Raw genomic sequence first — 17284 nt, 5'->3', positions numbered from 1 at the left:
GAATATTAGTCAAAGATAATATGGTCCTTTCCGTGCAGTACTAAGAACGAGACGATTATATTTACATGTTATGTGGAGGTATACGTTCATTGCAACATTTTACACAAGAATTAACGGTAACTCTGAAGAGTAAATCTTATTTATAACATTGTAAATAGATATAAGAATTTATTCTTTGCCTTCGTACTTATTAATAGGGGCAACCTTGCAAAATTACAATTCGTTGAACGTGAAAGATAGTGTCCTATCTTTCGATTAAAGTTTATTTTTGCGATTAATACACGATAATTTTATAAATTCTGAACTAGTTGAAAATTATAAACGGTTATTTCTTAAATTAGACTCATCACCTTTTACTTGTTTTCAGTAAACAATGAATATTTATGAGAAAAGGTTACAGTTAATTCTTGTGCAAGACCATGCATCAAGTGCATACTTTATATAAGGTATATGTTCGGTCCTTAGTACTGTACGGAAGTGACTGAGATATTTTTAAATAACTTTCATTTTGGTCAGTTTCAAATTTACAACACTTTTGAAAATTGCTAAATACCCCTTATGCATTGTCCAGGTCAATTTGATCCGAAATCGAACTTTGACATTAAATAAATTTTTGACAAAATATTGAATTTACATGAATTTGACTAACTTTGATTAGTAGTACTTGAAGAATGTAGCGGGTAAGGAAAAGTGTATTTAGTGTTGTTTTGCTCGAGATGTTCATATTTGATACTTTGGTATTACTATATTGTCAAGATCAACGTTCTAAATAATTTTTTCTGAATTTTTTGAAGAATACCTTTTATCTGGAGTTCAAAACATAAAAATGAGACAAGTTTAGGGGCATTCCAGAAAAAATCTCAAACAAAATTTCACTAAGTATAATTAAGATCCACCGTAGAACTTTAGTAGAATTATAATGTATATTAACTTCTAGTTTTGTAGTCCGACCTTGTAGAAAGTTTTTTACTATTGTGCACTATAGTTAAAAGTATAAAGCGCACATAACATTTTTGTTATGTTTGTCGTTCGACATTTACCAACGCTAATAGTATAGTTTTAATCTATCTCCGAGTGTTTATTCGAATTATAATTAGCTATTATAAACTTCGTAAGAAATGAAATAAGTACTTTATCCAAGTAAAAATATGTGTTCATTCTTTAAAAAACAAGTAAAACCATTGTTTGGGCTAAGTTGACCTAAATATAGTATATTTCACGGTTACGAAAATGGGTGGTGTTGCTTCTAAAATAAATAATCACCAAATCAGGCAGCTGATACGCTCTCTCGCATTTTTCCGACCACAGACCGGCTGATCTAACGTTAACAAATCAAACAAGGACGAGGAGTTTTGGTTTGGAAACATTTGCATGACCGATACATTGAATGCTGCTAATAAGAAATAGCTAATCCTCATTTTAAAAAATTTGTACGATTAATCGAATGAGAAATGGTTCAAGAAAGTTTACCAGGCTTTTTGGGATCACGTTAAGAGAAGAGACATTTGTCGCTGCAAGTTGCATGTGGCTAAACCGTCCTTATCAGTACTGCAACACGTACGATTAAAATATATTATTGTAGGAGTTTTGTCGGATTTTCCGAGTCTGCTTGGGCCTGCTTCGACCGCGGGCCTAAACAAGGCAGCACGTGCTTTTATGATAGGCCCGAGGATCCCTTTACAGGGGGTCCTGCACGACGACCAGGTGTAAGGATGCATGGGTATGAAAGAGAGTACACGTGGCTCGGAGAAAGTGAGGTATGCTTGGAAAAACGAACGATTAGGATGGCTGAACGTGACCGAGTGTCTGAAGTGAGAGAGACTGAGGAATAGAATCAAAGAGAATGAATGGGCATGACCATATAAAGTGCGAAAGGGACGGTTGACAGGACAGTATGTCACAAACGGTACAACACAGTGTGTCCAGAAGTTAGGACAGGACAGTGTGTCCTGAGTGTAAGAGTACGACGTCGAGGGTATGTTCGCAGAGTGTGTCGCGGACAGTATGAGTAAGAAGACAATAAGACGAGACGATTAAAAGACACACTAAGACGAAAGACCGGTATAGGACTTAAGCAACAAAGACGATCAAGACGCGTGCCGAGGACATAAAGACGGTTAGCTTAGTTTAATACGCGGTCGATCCACCTTAGTGGAAAGCGAAACCAATCACCAACACTACGTTTAATACTAATATCACTGTAATATATAATATCTTTAAATATACTTCAATATACCACACGAGTACAACAGTTATTTGGGGGCTCGTACGGGGATTAATAACTTCAAGATTCCTTCTCCAGTGATCCAACGAGAAGGAAGAGAACAACATTATTATATCACTTGCATCGCACAATACAATTCACAATACGTGTCGTTATTTAACACTTCGGAGAAAATAAAATATTCCACTGTTTCTAAGAAAAAGCTAACGAAGGAATATTGATAACGACGTTGTCGATTGCATCAAGAAAGATGACAATTGTCAGCAGAACAAGTCAGATTGAATTAAGACGAAAGTACTTCCAAATGAGTGCGGCCGTGGATGTGGTGGGACCTTTCGAGTCAATGAGACGTGGTCACATTCACGTTTCTTCGATATACGATCAACTTGCAAAGTAATAATTGCTACTGATTCTCTGCGGAACTACATCAGCCTAATATATCGCTGATAAGTTACTGGAGTATTATATCTACGTATTTTCATCACTTAAATACCTGTTCAATAGAGAAATTTGAAGAGATTCTCATGATTTCGCGAACCGGAATCACTGCATATTGCTTGCAAAGCAACGAATTCCTTAAGAACATCCATGTGTTCGATAATGAATCTTTTTGTGGAAGCATGGAGGATGACAACTTCAAGTGGTGAGATGATCACATTCGCGTACAGTACTATTGTCCACGAAACAATAAATTCAGTCCGTACGAGCTCCCTGTTAGATGAAAGGTCAATTTTCCGTTAGCTTGTCGTGCCATCGCTTAAATACGACGAGCTCTTTGAACTATGGAAAAGGAAGGAAAAGAAGAACTTACAATTTTTCGCAGAAACATCGATTGCATCAAACAGAAACTTAATGTCCGGTATGATCAGGAAAAGGCTCCCTGAACTAAAAATCGGAGACAAAGACTCGATTCATAATAATTCCACTCAGAAACGCAAAAACTGCTTTGAAATAATTCGATCTCTATGCCGTGACGAAACTCCTAAATTAAAATTCGTTGCAAATAATTTGCTTACTAGTTCCTAGAGGAGGGCCAGATCGTGGCACGAAACCTGGAAAATCATAACTGTAATTAATTTCTTAAAAATTAATGATAACGTTTTTTACTCTCCCAGATGATACCATCGATGCAATATCTCTTTCACAATTTTTTATTTAGACACAAATTTGACGTCTTTGCTATGCGATTTGGGAGATTAGCTAAGACCAATAAACTGTTGTTTAGTCTAACTTCTACCTCAGTATAACGCCATCGAGGGTCAATGTCATTGAATTAATTTCCAAATCTTTGTTTGGCATAATTGATGACGATGACCTATCGAAAATCTACCTCAATTTTGGTTGGTTGTTCGTTGAACAGAATACAATCGTTGGCATTCTTAAAAATCAGTCGACTTTTAAGTCTGTTGTCGTGCATACTGACATCATGCTCGAGGATAGCTACAGCCAGCCGAAAGAACATTATATCTTCCTTCTTAACGAGACGAACGACAATGAACGGAATCACTTCCTTGGAACTCAGATCACTGCTGTCAGCGTTTTACTAGAGGAGTTTAGCGAAGACATCAGGATCCTAGTTCCTGCTGTAAATTTCGACTAGTATAAAATTGCCCATCAACTTTTTCTAGACGGCTTACGAAGTACAAAAAGGGACTGATGTTCCAAATTCTCACCAGTAAAAATTCTTGCCTAATTTATATTGGAATCGTTCTTTTCCTTGCACCTACTTTTTTCTCAATCGTTAAAATGCATTCATCATCCGTGCCGTAACACGGAATATTTATTTATTTTACATTAACCAGTAATGTCCTGCTTATTCGTCCAGATTAAACTCAGTTTATTTCAGTTGATCAAAGGTGCATCCAACTTTGCATTAAAACCGGAGGGGACTATATCTACTCGAGAATAAAACCAACACGTTTAGTTAGAGAACGAAAAACTTCATCGTATTCATAGCTTGCCAAAAGACTTCGGAGATGTTGTTACGCTGGCGAAATCTACAGATAAACGCCTGGTAACCATCGACGAAACCAGTTTGGTTCGAAGCAAGAACGAGTACACATTCACCAACGACAAGATGACCAATCATCTCCATCATATTATTGACTTTACTAACGGTGGAGTTTGATTTAAAATAATCAACGCGACCCATTTATCAATCCCACCTGTGACTTGTCACAACTTACTACCACCGCCGCCGATAATAAACTCTGATAAGCTTTAAGATGTCGATGCAGCCATTTCCTTCCTAGAATATTAGCATCTCCCTAGTGATTCATCGCCTCGACCCGAAGAGTGTGTATCAGAATGATTACATGTGTTTGAGATTTATAAGAGTGTTTTATTCAAAGTAGATATTAAATAAATAATGATTCCTATGTCTATGAGTAGAACGTTCCTTATTTAATTTCTTACATGGTAGTAGAGTCTGAGGTTGATTTTTGGATTAGAGATTGAACAGTGTTTAAAAGAGAAAATTGGTAAAGAACTGAGAACATTCAAGATAGCATATATAATATGTGACGACAGAGTAATACTAGTCTTTGATGGAAGCGGATTATAAAAACTGGAAAAAACGTACGATGACATTTTTAAAATATAAGTGCAACTTGGTAGTAAAAAGAAACAAAATTATCAAATAAAACACAAGATACTTGGGATGAGTTGGACATAAAAGCAATAAATTACATATCTAGTGTTATTACGAGTAAATAATTGAAATATATAACTAATCTAGGACAGCATATGATGTAATAACAAAATTTAACGGAATGTATTAACAAGAATCTACAGCATTATAGATTGTATGCAGGAATAATGTAGAAAGTATAAAATTAAAAGACATCAAGGTTTAACATCATTTTTTTATAAATTTGAGAAAACTGTAAATGAATTGAAAATAACTGGTGCGAGTGTAAGTGAAACAGAAAAACTTAATTATATGTTGAAATCACTACCAAAAGTTATAGCTATATTGGAGACCTGATAGATGTGTTGCCCGAGAAAGATAGAAACGTAGAATATTTAAAGGGAAATTGAAAATGCATTGTCCACCATATGTGCATGAATTAAATGGGATAACAGAGAAATTTAATAGGTCGATTATCGACATGGTCAAATGCCTACCAAGAGAAGCAAAAGTCAATAGAAAGTTTTGGTCTGAATATGTGAAAGCTGCTTATATATTAAAAATAGAACACTGGCAAACATAGAAATAAGACCTCCTACGAGATATTTTTCAATGTAAAACTAACTATTAAAAATTTACTTCTATATGGAAGTAAAATATTTGTACGAATTTCAAAAGTAAGAATACCAAGCTAGGTGTATTACTAGGATATATAGACGTTGGTTTAGAATCTGAATAGATGATAAGATAAGTGTGGCCAGACATGTAGACTTAGTAGAGGAAAATGTAAAGTATATAGACTTCAAAGATGATGTAAAAGAGGATGAAGAATATATAGAAGAGTTAGGAAGTGAGACAGAAGAAGCAAAAAAAGAAGACAAAGAGAAAATTGCAAAAGAAGCAAAACAAAAGAATGACGAGCCAGCAAGGAAAAAATCAAATAGAAATCGAAAATCGTCCGAGAGATATGTAAATCCATACATACATGTAAATTATTCTGTTGCAAATATATTAAGCATGTTTCAGGAAATGATAGAAGTGAAGAGCAGTAGAAGACAGTTATAAGGAATGGAATGGATAGCTTTAGATAGAAATAAAACTTGGGAATTGGTTCAGACACCAAATAAGAAAGCTTTAGACGTTAAATGGGTATGTGCAAAAAAAAAACTGGAGGTTATTTTAGGAGGTCAAGGGTTTCCAACATGAGGAAGAAATTGAGAACATCTATTTACCTGTGACAAAGATGCAAACATTGAGACTGTTATCGCTGTTTCGAAGTATGCGTTAAACAGCCTTTGGGTTTTCACGATAAAAACAAAAGAGTTTATAAATTACACAAGGCACTGTATGGTTTAAGAGGTAGATTGCTTCGATAATTATATAAAAAAACTAGGTTTCCAAAATAAATATAATTATTGATTATATACCAAAGAGTTGTGCCAAAGATAGGAAAATTATGTGCGATATTAAATCTAAGTTGTCGAATAAATTTAAGAGGAAAGATATAGGTAAAGTTCGAGATTATATAGGTATAGAGATCGAATATAGTCAACTAGACGATAGTGTAATGACATTAAGTCAAAAAAGAAAGTACAAAATTAAAAATGCTTAGTTGTATAATACGCCCATGGAAACTAATTTAAAATTACAGGCAGTCGAAGAATTAAATACAAGTATTAAGTATCGAAATTTGATAGGAGCTCATTTATACGTAAGTTTTGGTACGAGATCAGATATTTTCTTTAGTGTGAATTATCTAAGTGGATTTCAAAATTGTTGTGATAAAACATTTTAAATATACTATGAGGATATTAAAATACATATATAATGTACGGGATCTAAAATTAGTGTATAAGAGATATTATAATGCCGAAATTATGTTGACGCCGATTGGGCCGGAGATACTGTAGACCGAAGATTTATTTCTGGATATATTATACGAATATACGGAAATATAGAATTTTGGAGAACGTGTAAGCAGAACTCTGTAGCAAAGTCATCGACTTTCGCGGAATACAGTATTATCTCGTTATAGAGACTTACAACGAAATAATCCTCTATTTTGCAATTCTTCTGTTCTTTGCCACGGCGAGTTTGACAACCAGTGAATGAGATGGCATGTGACGGTAGCAAATTATATAGCATAAAGATTGCATAAAGATACAGGAAAATAAATATCGTTTTTATTAAAGGAAAAGTTATTTAAATTTTGAAAAATTTTAATTAATTGTACTATTACAATTGTTATTGCAATTGCGTGTATTATTATAGTTAAACTATTGTTAATATGATAGAAAGAAAGATTGCAATTCTCAACAAGTTGAATGCGGCAAAAGGAACTATGACCAATTTAGTAGAGCAGTATCAAATCTGTATCGAAACAGTTCGATATATTCAATGTGAGGAAAATAAATCAAGAAGCTATACAGTTAAAGAGTCTGCAAATTGAATTTGAAAGAAGAAGGATATGCAGTTTTGAAGATTTGGAAAACCGCCTTCAGACATGGTTTTTAGAACAGCGGACAATGAAAAATCCACTCACGGATTTATTAAATAGGAAAGTATTCTTAATAGGAAATTAAATTGGGATACTGCCTTCATTCAATATCAGTAAGGGCTTCTTAACGAAATTTAAAGATTGTCACAATATAAGATTAGTTATTAAGGCCGTCAAAGACTCGAGCGCACTTTATGGTGTGCCATTGTCATGTACCCTCGCTTATTCGCAGTTTGTTGTACTCATCGCGGCAACTACAAAAGCAGTGGAAGGGGTAGAGAAACTACTTATAACGAAACACGAATGACGATCTATAATGAGACAATACTAAAGGTGTGCGGATATCCGACTAATCGGATCGGACTGTAGAAGCTCGGGCGAACTCGGGCGGATTCCCGATCCACAGAACCCTCGGATTATACGATAGTTTCAGACTGGTCGGCAGTTTCGGGTAACCCGGTATCGCCATCCGCTGTCTTGAAGTCTCAAGGGACGACACATGATCAAATAAACGTCAGACCGCCCATCCTTTGAGCCGCACGTTCTGAACCTTAGCCACGCATTCTGTCATATAGTAGTAACAGGAATAGATTTCAATTGCATCCCTCTCTCAATATGTACATAAATATAAAGCTTGGAGACGAAAAACTATTGAGGTTTCGCTTATGTTTATGTTTAATGCATAAATCGTCTGTTTTATTTCATAAATTATTTAATATAAAAAACAATATAATTGTAATATTAATAGTTTTTCTATATGTGGACTAATAAAGATGATTTTGAAATATATTTAATTTTCCTTAATAGAATCAAATATTTTGTATGATACAATCCGACCTAACTTTAATCATCCCGAGCAATGGTATTTTCAAAAGGATTAAAATTTAACATTGTTATTACCGCATATAAAAAATACAGGGCGAACAGAATAATAGAAATCAGAAATTAAGTTTTTTCTTAAAGAAAGTGTACATCTTTATCATACATTTTATCTGTACATCAACACATGAAAGCTATTTTAATATTTATCAAGAAAAATTTTTTTATATCTAAATTTATAACTGACCAGAAACTGATTAACTTTTGTGTGAAAAATTGTTTCATTAAACTATTGGAAGTGCCTCAAAAATCGTGGCGACAGTTATGTGCCACACACTGTACATAACTTCTTTTGAAATGAATAGAAATTCATTTTTAATTATTTCTAAATTAAATTTTTATTAAATTATTTTTGTTTCTGAAAGGAATTTTACTTACTTCTACTGGTAATTATATAGATAATGCTTTCCTAGCATATTGTAAAAAACTAGTAATATGAATGCATCTACCCCAATAGAGCTTCGCCCCCCGCGTGCTTCTCGTTATCTCTCTACATCTCGCTACCTTCTTCATCGGTCAGTGTCACATGTGCCTGTAACTGTCGTGACGAATAGCGAACTAAAATTGAATATGTGCGTGAGAATAGGTATATCCCTTTCACTTCTCTCGCATTCTTGCCATGGGTTTTCAAGTCAACAGTAAAGAATACTTTCGGATACCTTGATTTTATCAGATTAATCGATAATTTCGGGTTGCGCGGAAAAAATATGAATAGTGAGCAGTTCGCGACATGTTTACTATTATGTTACGATTTCAAAGTCGATATTATATCTATATAATATAAGACAAGCGAAGTACAAATTACAAATTTTTCTAAACATATTGAAATCAATTTATTTTAAATTAGTATTCAAGAAACATAAGATTTATACTTTGTGCTCTGGTCTGTTTACAAATGGTTTAGTCTATCGAGATGAAGGTGCGTAGTTGTCTCTCAATGAGCAATATCAACCTTAGTATTCAGTGAAAGTTCAGATAATAGTAAAAATATTGTGCAAAAGAGATGCTCGAAAAGTTCTGTGTGGAAATATTTTGAAAAAAGGAATTACAGCACAATAAGGAAAGATACAGCACAATGCACAGTTTGTTTAAAGGAATTAAAAGTGAAACAAGGTAACATTACATCCCATATGCATCATTTAAATAGTCTACAGAATATAAGAATCAATTTGAGTGAAAATATTGCTGGGTAATGTGTGTGTGTGTGTGTAATTTATGATTATAGATCCAAGATATATAAATCATTTTATACTAATAGAAATAAAACATACTATATCGAAATTTTCAATGAAGAAATTTCATCCATACATTGTAACATACCTACAAAAAATACGAAAAACATTGTTGGAAATATAACACGTGAAAATGGTAAATCCATAATGCATGAATAATTTCCTGTAATTAATTTTCCTAATTCATAATTAATAAAAAATTCGTTAATAGGTGGAACATCGTCATTCATATATTTTTTAAACAAAGAACTTGGCATTCCAAACGAAAAGAAAAAAAAATTCAGATTTTATCGTATATAAAAACCGAGAAATACAAATTTATTTATCAGAAAATTTATTTATGGTAGGAATCCTATGGTAGGAATTTAATAGTGCAAGATTTCCTATATTATCATGTATTGCACGGATTGTTTCTGGAATACCCGCAACACAGGTGACAAATGAGCATCTCCTTTTCTTATCAGAAAACATAGTGTCAGAGACAAGATCAAAATTGCTGTCGATATATGTAGAAAAATGATGTTTCTTAAATACTAATTTAAAATAAATTTATTCCAATATATTTAGAAACATTTATAATATGTACTTCGCCTGTCTTATATTGTAAAGGTAAAAACCCGATTTTGAAAACGTAACATAATATTATAGTAAGCATGTTGCGAATCGCTCATTATTAGAAATATTATATCTCTCACTGTCAAATCGAGCTATCCGAAGGTACCGGGCTACTCGAAACTGCCGAGTAGCCCAAAACCATCGGGTGGCCCGAGGATTTATGTAAATCGGGAACCAGCCCGAGTCCTGTCAAATTTTTCAAGACTTTCTCGAGCTCGTAATGTCGGATATCCCACACCCTTAGACAATACTAGATATTGCTTTATTTGAGGCTGCAACAGAAGTGAATGCTATACGGAGAATTATTAAAGCATTCAATATGAAGTTAGAGGAGCCAATTAAAATATATGAGAACTCAAGTGCGATACTAATTGCTAAAAATGATAATTTTTCCAAAAATTCGAAGCATATCATAAACGAAAATTACGTAAACAAAACTATTAATATTATAAAAATAGATTTAGAAGAACACATAGCAAATATACTGACAAAGTCATTAGATTAATAATTAAATTAGATTAATAATTATTAGGTCAATAAATTAAAATTTATTAAATTTAGAAATATGTCAAGCATTGAAGAATAGACATTAAAAAGAGAAATATATACAGATGTAAGGAGGCGCATTAGAAATATATACATATATATTTGGTGGTCTATGTATGAATGGCCATCTGATGGACACCTGAACAATGATAAGTTGTGCGTATGGCTTACTTGAAGAAGTATGTTGTATGACGGAAAGTGTGTACTAGAATGAGTGCACACGTTTGAGGTTTATAAGAGTGTTTCATTTAAAGTAGCTATTTAATAAATAATGATTCTTATGTGTATGTGTAGAAGGTTCTTTATTTAATTCCCTACAGTTAAGAACGGCACAGATGGGTGGGCAGTTCTATGTAATACGATGAGTGTAAAAAAAAAGTGTTGTTAAGAAAGTATTTTGTAATGTCGTGATTCGAATCCCTTTTACGCGTTTTGCACTGTGCATCGATGTCGAATGATCACCTGCACAAATAGTTGACACATTACACCGACACAAATGCCGAGACAAGTTTTATGCTGCTCAATGTACAACTTTTAATATTTGAAACTTGGCATACGTTAGTAAGATATTTCATCAGTGTGACAATAAAATGAAAGTTATTTAAATAAATGTATAACTCACCTGCGTCGTATATAATTTTGGCGAACTTTTTTATTTACGGATCTGACAAGATCTGCCCCCGTAAAAGGTACCGGAGGTTGTAACGATGTAGATGATGGTTGCGGAGCCGATTGAGAGGCAGATGTTTCATTTGATAAAAGTTGCTGATTGTGCTGTTCTTGTGCAGTTTCTCCATGAGGACTAGGAAGCTGCGATGTAACAGCTACTGGTTCACCAACAGCAACCCATGTACTGCAAGACCTCGATGCATGATCGAGTTTTGTATGCTCCAAAAGCAAAGTGCTTCTTTGAGCAGTATCGAGGGTCAAAGCAGAAACAGCTAATCGCATTCCAGTTGTATTTAATCCATCTGGACTTGGTAATTGAGATACATCGCTTGTACTAAAGCTTTTGCGTAAACCGAGTGCCGAGGAAAGTACTCCACAACTTCGAATCAACTCATTCTCTTCTTCAAACCAAAGAATTTCTGGTATATCTGCTGGCCTATAAAATAGCCAAAAATATTTAGAATTATTTAAGGCATTGTAATTTTTTAGAGTATTTACGAATATCAATTATTTTTATTAAAAGATTTCTCGGTACTAAAATGTGCAGAAAACTGAGAAAAATATTTTAGTTAAATTTTACCGTTAGTTGTAAATTGCTTGTAAAATATAAGATAATCTGTTAGTGTATTAAATGTACATGATTTTACTATTTTTTTTAAACAACTCAGAAGTCTACTGGCTACAACTGTAACTTCATTTGCACGATTAGAATTTAAGTCTCGGTGGAAGATTTTTTGTCATTTTACTATAATTAAAAGCGTTGCTAAAATCTGTAATTTTATTGAAATGTAGCCTTTAGAATTATTGTGAACAAAAACTAATACATTCCGTGGTTTTTGTACATATTCCGGAACGTTTGGCAGCTCACGACCGTTTTCTTTATATCCCTTCAAGGAGGGTTTTTGTCTTAACGTTTACGTGGATCTGTAATGGATTTTTCCCAGAAATTTCTTCAGCCGCATACCCTAAGCTGTCGAACGTTTTAGAAATTCTAGAATTCGGTTAAAACCAGAATTCGTGCATTTCGTACTCCACATACTCCATCACACTATTGTACATACATAACCAACATATACATATCGATGACGCAATACCCACGACGATTGAGTCCCGTTCGCCAAATGATATATTATGAATTACATATATTTTTTTTTAATATTTGGAGGTGTTTTAGAGATTTGAAGGTTAACTTCGTTTTTTTAATAGGAATATATTTTCTACATCAAAATATGGAAAAATGTTACCTCGTATATAGGTGATATATGGAACAATCGTCACAGTTAGGCAACGAACCGTATTTCCGACGGTTATGCTTCAGAAATAAGATGTTTATGTATCGGACATGAGATGATTGATTGAAAGGTACCGAACCCTTTTGAGTAGAAGAAGTTGGCAGTCGAATAAAGACCTTCGCGAAGGAAATAACCCACTACCTTTAATTCCTCACCTTGTAACTATTATAGTTGAATTTTAAATAAAACTATTGATCTTTATTAGTATTAAATCCAATGTCAACGAGTAATTTTGTTTTGTTTTATTGAAGATTTATTTCAATAAAACTTTAGAAATTTAAGGATATTATAATTGTATAATATTAAGTCACAAGGTACGTAATTAAAGGACGGTGAGTTATTTCCTTTAGAAAAAGTCTTTATTCAGCTCCGACTCACTTTGAAAAATCTCCGACAACAAGTATTTCAATTATGCTTCTCTCGCACCCTATATTCTCACACGCATCAATTCTCTTTCATTCTATTTCCTAGCCTTTCTCATTTGATGCATCTGGTCACGTTCACCGAAAATTCAGTCTGACGCCATCTCAATTGCTCGTCTTTCACATCTCAGTTGGAACACCCCGCCGTCCAGTTCAAACATTCTTTTTTTACGCATCGGAAACACTTCACTTGCTCGTATATCCCAAACATTCACACGCAAGATCATACGTTCCTACGCATCACTACATAAACAATCGGAATACTATCCGTCGTTCGTCGTCTAACTACGGCGTTCATTTCAAAGTTTGACTACAATTATAAATTTACGCATTACCATTTTATTTCCTACACATAATATAAAATCTGCATAATATCAATAATTTTATTACAACTGTAGCATGGAAGCGAGCGAAGTTGCAAGCATTGCCTACAGGGGGGAGAGGGTGGTATTGTACAAAGAGGGACTAGCTGAGGGGACTGTGGAGTTTCCGGTGACGGTGATATAACGCAGGCCTATCGTCTAGTCTTAATGACTACCTGCGAGAATTAAAGGTCACGTAGGGCCAAAAATTTAGGATAGAAGAAAGATCATCGCGCTGAACACGGGGTTTTCTGGTAATCAGCATCAAGAGCAGAACCAGCGTAGCCAGCGTCATTATTTTTATATCGCATTATTAATAATTCAACTGATGTTGATAGAAGCGTTTAGTGGTTATTGAATAATTTATTTCATTATATTGACTATACAATTAAACATTACCATGACACCAACTATTACACTAACTACAACTATGACATTAACTTTATTACAATTATCAAAACTCCATAGGACATAAACGAATACTATTCGTAAAAAGCACAAAATCTCGCAGTGATTATACTTTGTTCCTTTTAGAAAAAGAAAGTATATGAATAGAGAGTCTAACTAAGAAGCGTGAAATACAAGCGACTTATTTATATTAGTATGAAATACTGGAATTACGAGAGTTTATTTCAAAAATAACATAATACATAAAGTTGAAGCTTGTATCTATTTTGTTTAAATATTATTGTTACAAACATTGTTAACATTTTATCCTGGATTGTAAACTTAATAAAACATATGCATACGTAAATGATTATCTAAATAATTTAAATCGTACATCCAAATGTAAAATTTTTCAGAATCAAGGAATGAAAAATACACATTCTTTCTAAGAATTATCCTTTTGCTGATTTTGAACACTGATTACAAGAAAACGAGAGTTAATATTAAGAAGTGGTCTTTACAATATTATCGTACAATTATTTTGCTCTTAGAAGACACAAATATTTTCATAATTTCTAATATTACGAAATTCGAGTTTTGATTGCCGTTTGGAATATGGAGTAAAGAACGAGTGAACTTATAATAATCGCAATTGATTTAAAATTTTAAGCACAATTACGTTCTTCACTATTCATTATTAAATTCACACAATTTCTCAAACGAATACAATACGATTAAATATAATATATGTGGTGAATGCCTGTTCACTTGAAAATGTATAAATTTGAATTATCGGTATTTCATTCCTATTTCGTTTCTTCGAATGCTTTTTATATGGAAGGAGTAAAAAAAAAAGAAATTAATTTTTGAAGAAAGGAAAAAAATGATACAAGAGAAATTCCGTCGAGAAATGGATCTCTATTATGTGTTACTTAAAAAGGTTTTTCAAAATTTGGCTTCTGAACAACAAACGATGGGAATACTGCGAGAAAATTTTTTTCAAATCCCAAACTATCATTAAAAATTACTGTCATGGACGAAAACCTTATTTTAAGATTAAGATTAATTCTAAGAGCCATAAATAGTGGATATGAGATTAATATAAGATCTCCACAATATGAACTGGAATAAGATAAAGTCAAGTAAAGAATTAAGAAGTTGAATATTGATCAGATTGTTGTTAGAACAATTCCATGCGGTGTAGTGAGAGTTAGGTGTCAAAAATTAGACAGGAGCCAAGAGAGCATACTATGTGAAAAGTTCTGAGTGAGTAACACTGAAGTTGGAAACCCTATAACATTCGATTAGAATAATTTTTGGAGACGTATCGAGTATTTTAAAACATCCAATTTTAAGATTATTAGAAATATTTCCAAGATTGTAAAGAACTGTAAATTTAAGACACTTTCTGTTTAAGAAGATAATACCACCACTGGGACGATTATTTCTCTTATTTATCTATTTTAATGGTCTGGAATTCAGGGAGATTAAATTATTTGTCAGCGTGAAAGAAGGTTTCTACAAGACCTCTAGAATTACAAAAAACGATAGTAAGCTTGTAATTAGAGAAGGCCTTACACGTATGTTTATCCCTAATCCAGAAATGCAGGAGATAAGGAAACCCTTTGAAAAGAAAAGGTTTTCAGAAAACGTTGTAAATTTCATGTCTTAGTCGATGTCGAGAGTAGAGGAAGTATAACATTTATTCTATTGCAGATCTAAAGATGATAAAAGGGTATGTCTCGCGAAGTATTTTAATAAATTGTGGAAGTTCAGCAGTATAAGATAGTGCTACTTGTGGAATGTTCGTATTATTCGTAGCTTAGGTGTGGGTTAGGATGGAAAGCCGATTAATATCGTCTAATTGTTGTTGGGTTTACAAAGTTCAAGTCAGCACTGTTAGAAGCCAGAGAGTACGCTGCCCAGGAAGGAGTAGTTAAAACGTATACCGGAAGAGCACTTGTAGCAGAAGAGCGTCCATCCAGGATGATAGCGGTTATGCTGTCCGTGTCGAAGGGAACGCCTACGAGATACGAAGACACGACGAGAGCTATCAAAACGGAGGTCGACTTGAACGGGCTCAACATTGCGTTTGTCCATTTAAAACTGGTCGTGAGCAAAGCGGTGATCTTCGAGATTCCCGATCCTGTGTGCGGGCCTAATGTCGATCGTCTTGCCCAGTTGATGGGCTAGTCCCGCACGGGGTATAGTGTTCTAGTCATTCGGCCTACTAAACACACGGAGCTTCGTGTGAGTGATTCCATGATTAAGGAGGAAACTGCTCTGATAATAGCCAAGGTCGAGGATCACTCGGAGGGAGAAGTGAGAGTCGAAGAAATTCGACAATTCCCTTCCAAAATCGACACGATATGGACCCAGTGCCCGCTCTCTGCTGCCCAAAATATGGTAGAAACCGGAAGCTTCGGTGCTACCGCTGCTTGGAGACAAATCACGTTTAGTAGCGGTGCATCTTCACAATGCACTTCCGCGATCCGATCTATGGATCGGATGTAAAGTGCCCACTGTGTGCGGGGCTTAAGAAAACTGCAAAGCATAGAATGGGGGGAGACAAATGGGTACCTCCGCGAATGTGGAGAGGATATATAAATTAACGCAATTATTCTGAATACGTTGACTTTACACGTGATGGTATTGGTAAGTACAGTCAGACCATCCGACAAAATGTAAAAGTGCCGATAAGGCCAAACGTTAAGTGTAGCCGTCCCGTCGTTCGCTATAAACTAAATATAGTCGATGACTATTTCCACAGCAGGTAGACAGAGAACCCCACAGACTAGTATGGAAGAGTACGCTGGGAGAGTGGGGAATGAATTTGGAATTCCACAAGAATTCATGCTGGGCCCCTTGCTATGGAACGTTGGATACGATACCGTCCAGCGTGACAAGGGCCTCCCCGACGGTTTTGCCTAGTATATTTTGCAAACAGTACACTGGTCTAGACGTCGGGTGTCATTGGGGAAGTGCTGCCTGACGGGCCGAGAAGGATGCCCAATGCGTTGTCGAACAGACCAACGGGATTAGACTGGAGATGGCGCTTCAAAAGACCCAGTTATTGAATTTCCACACATTTTGGTGGGAATCACCACTCTTTCTGATCTGGGTGGGTGATTCCAACGTCGAGGTGAAGTCCCAAATGAGATATCTGAGACTGATCCTAGACAGCTACTGATATTTTGATCGTTAGCCCCGAGCGTTTGAGTCGGGGAGGACTGAAGGAGGGCCATTTAGCGGACCGAGGACGGTACCCGGCGTGTCGTCGATAGGATTAGGGGAATAGGTTTGGAGGTGGCTCTCCATAAAACTGAGGTGCTAACGATTCATGTACCTCGGGGAAAGTCGCTTCCCCCCTCCCCCTAATCCGGATGGGTGAGGCCATTGTCGAGGTGAGGTCTCAAACGAAGTACCTGGCTGATTTTTTACAGCCACTGGCGGTATAAGGGGCATTTCTGGACCCTGGCTCCGCGGTTGGAGAGAATAATCGGTTCTTTGGGTCGGTTGTTTCCTAACCT

At 34.9% G+C, this 17284-nt stretch overlaps 1 protein-coding gene across 12 annotated transcripts in view; it reads right to left on the bottom strand.

The window, feature by feature from the left end:
• Positions 1-17284, bottom strand: part of LOC143151317 (uncharacterized) — a 146463-nt gene that overhangs the window by 1163 nt on the left and 128016 nt on the right. For all 12 annotated transcript variants that reach the window (XM_076320339.1, XM_076320341.1, XM_076320338.1 and 9 more), the window contains one exon: positions 11245-11727. In XM_076320339.1, the coding sequence (XP_076176454.1) occupies positions 11245-11727 (483 nt within the window). The remainder of the gene's footprint in view (positions 1-11244; positions 11728-17284) is intronic.

The sequence above is a fragment of the Ptiloglossa arizonensis genome, chromosome 9 (assembly GCF_051014685.1).
Source record: "Ptiloglossa arizonensis isolate GNS036 chromosome 9, iyPtiAriz1_principal, whole genome shotgun sequence".
NCBI lineage: Eukaryota > Metazoa > Arthropoda > Insecta > Hymenoptera > Colletidae > Ptiloglossa > Ptiloglossa arizonensis.
This window is presented reverse-complemented; position numbering and strand designations above follow the sequence as displayed.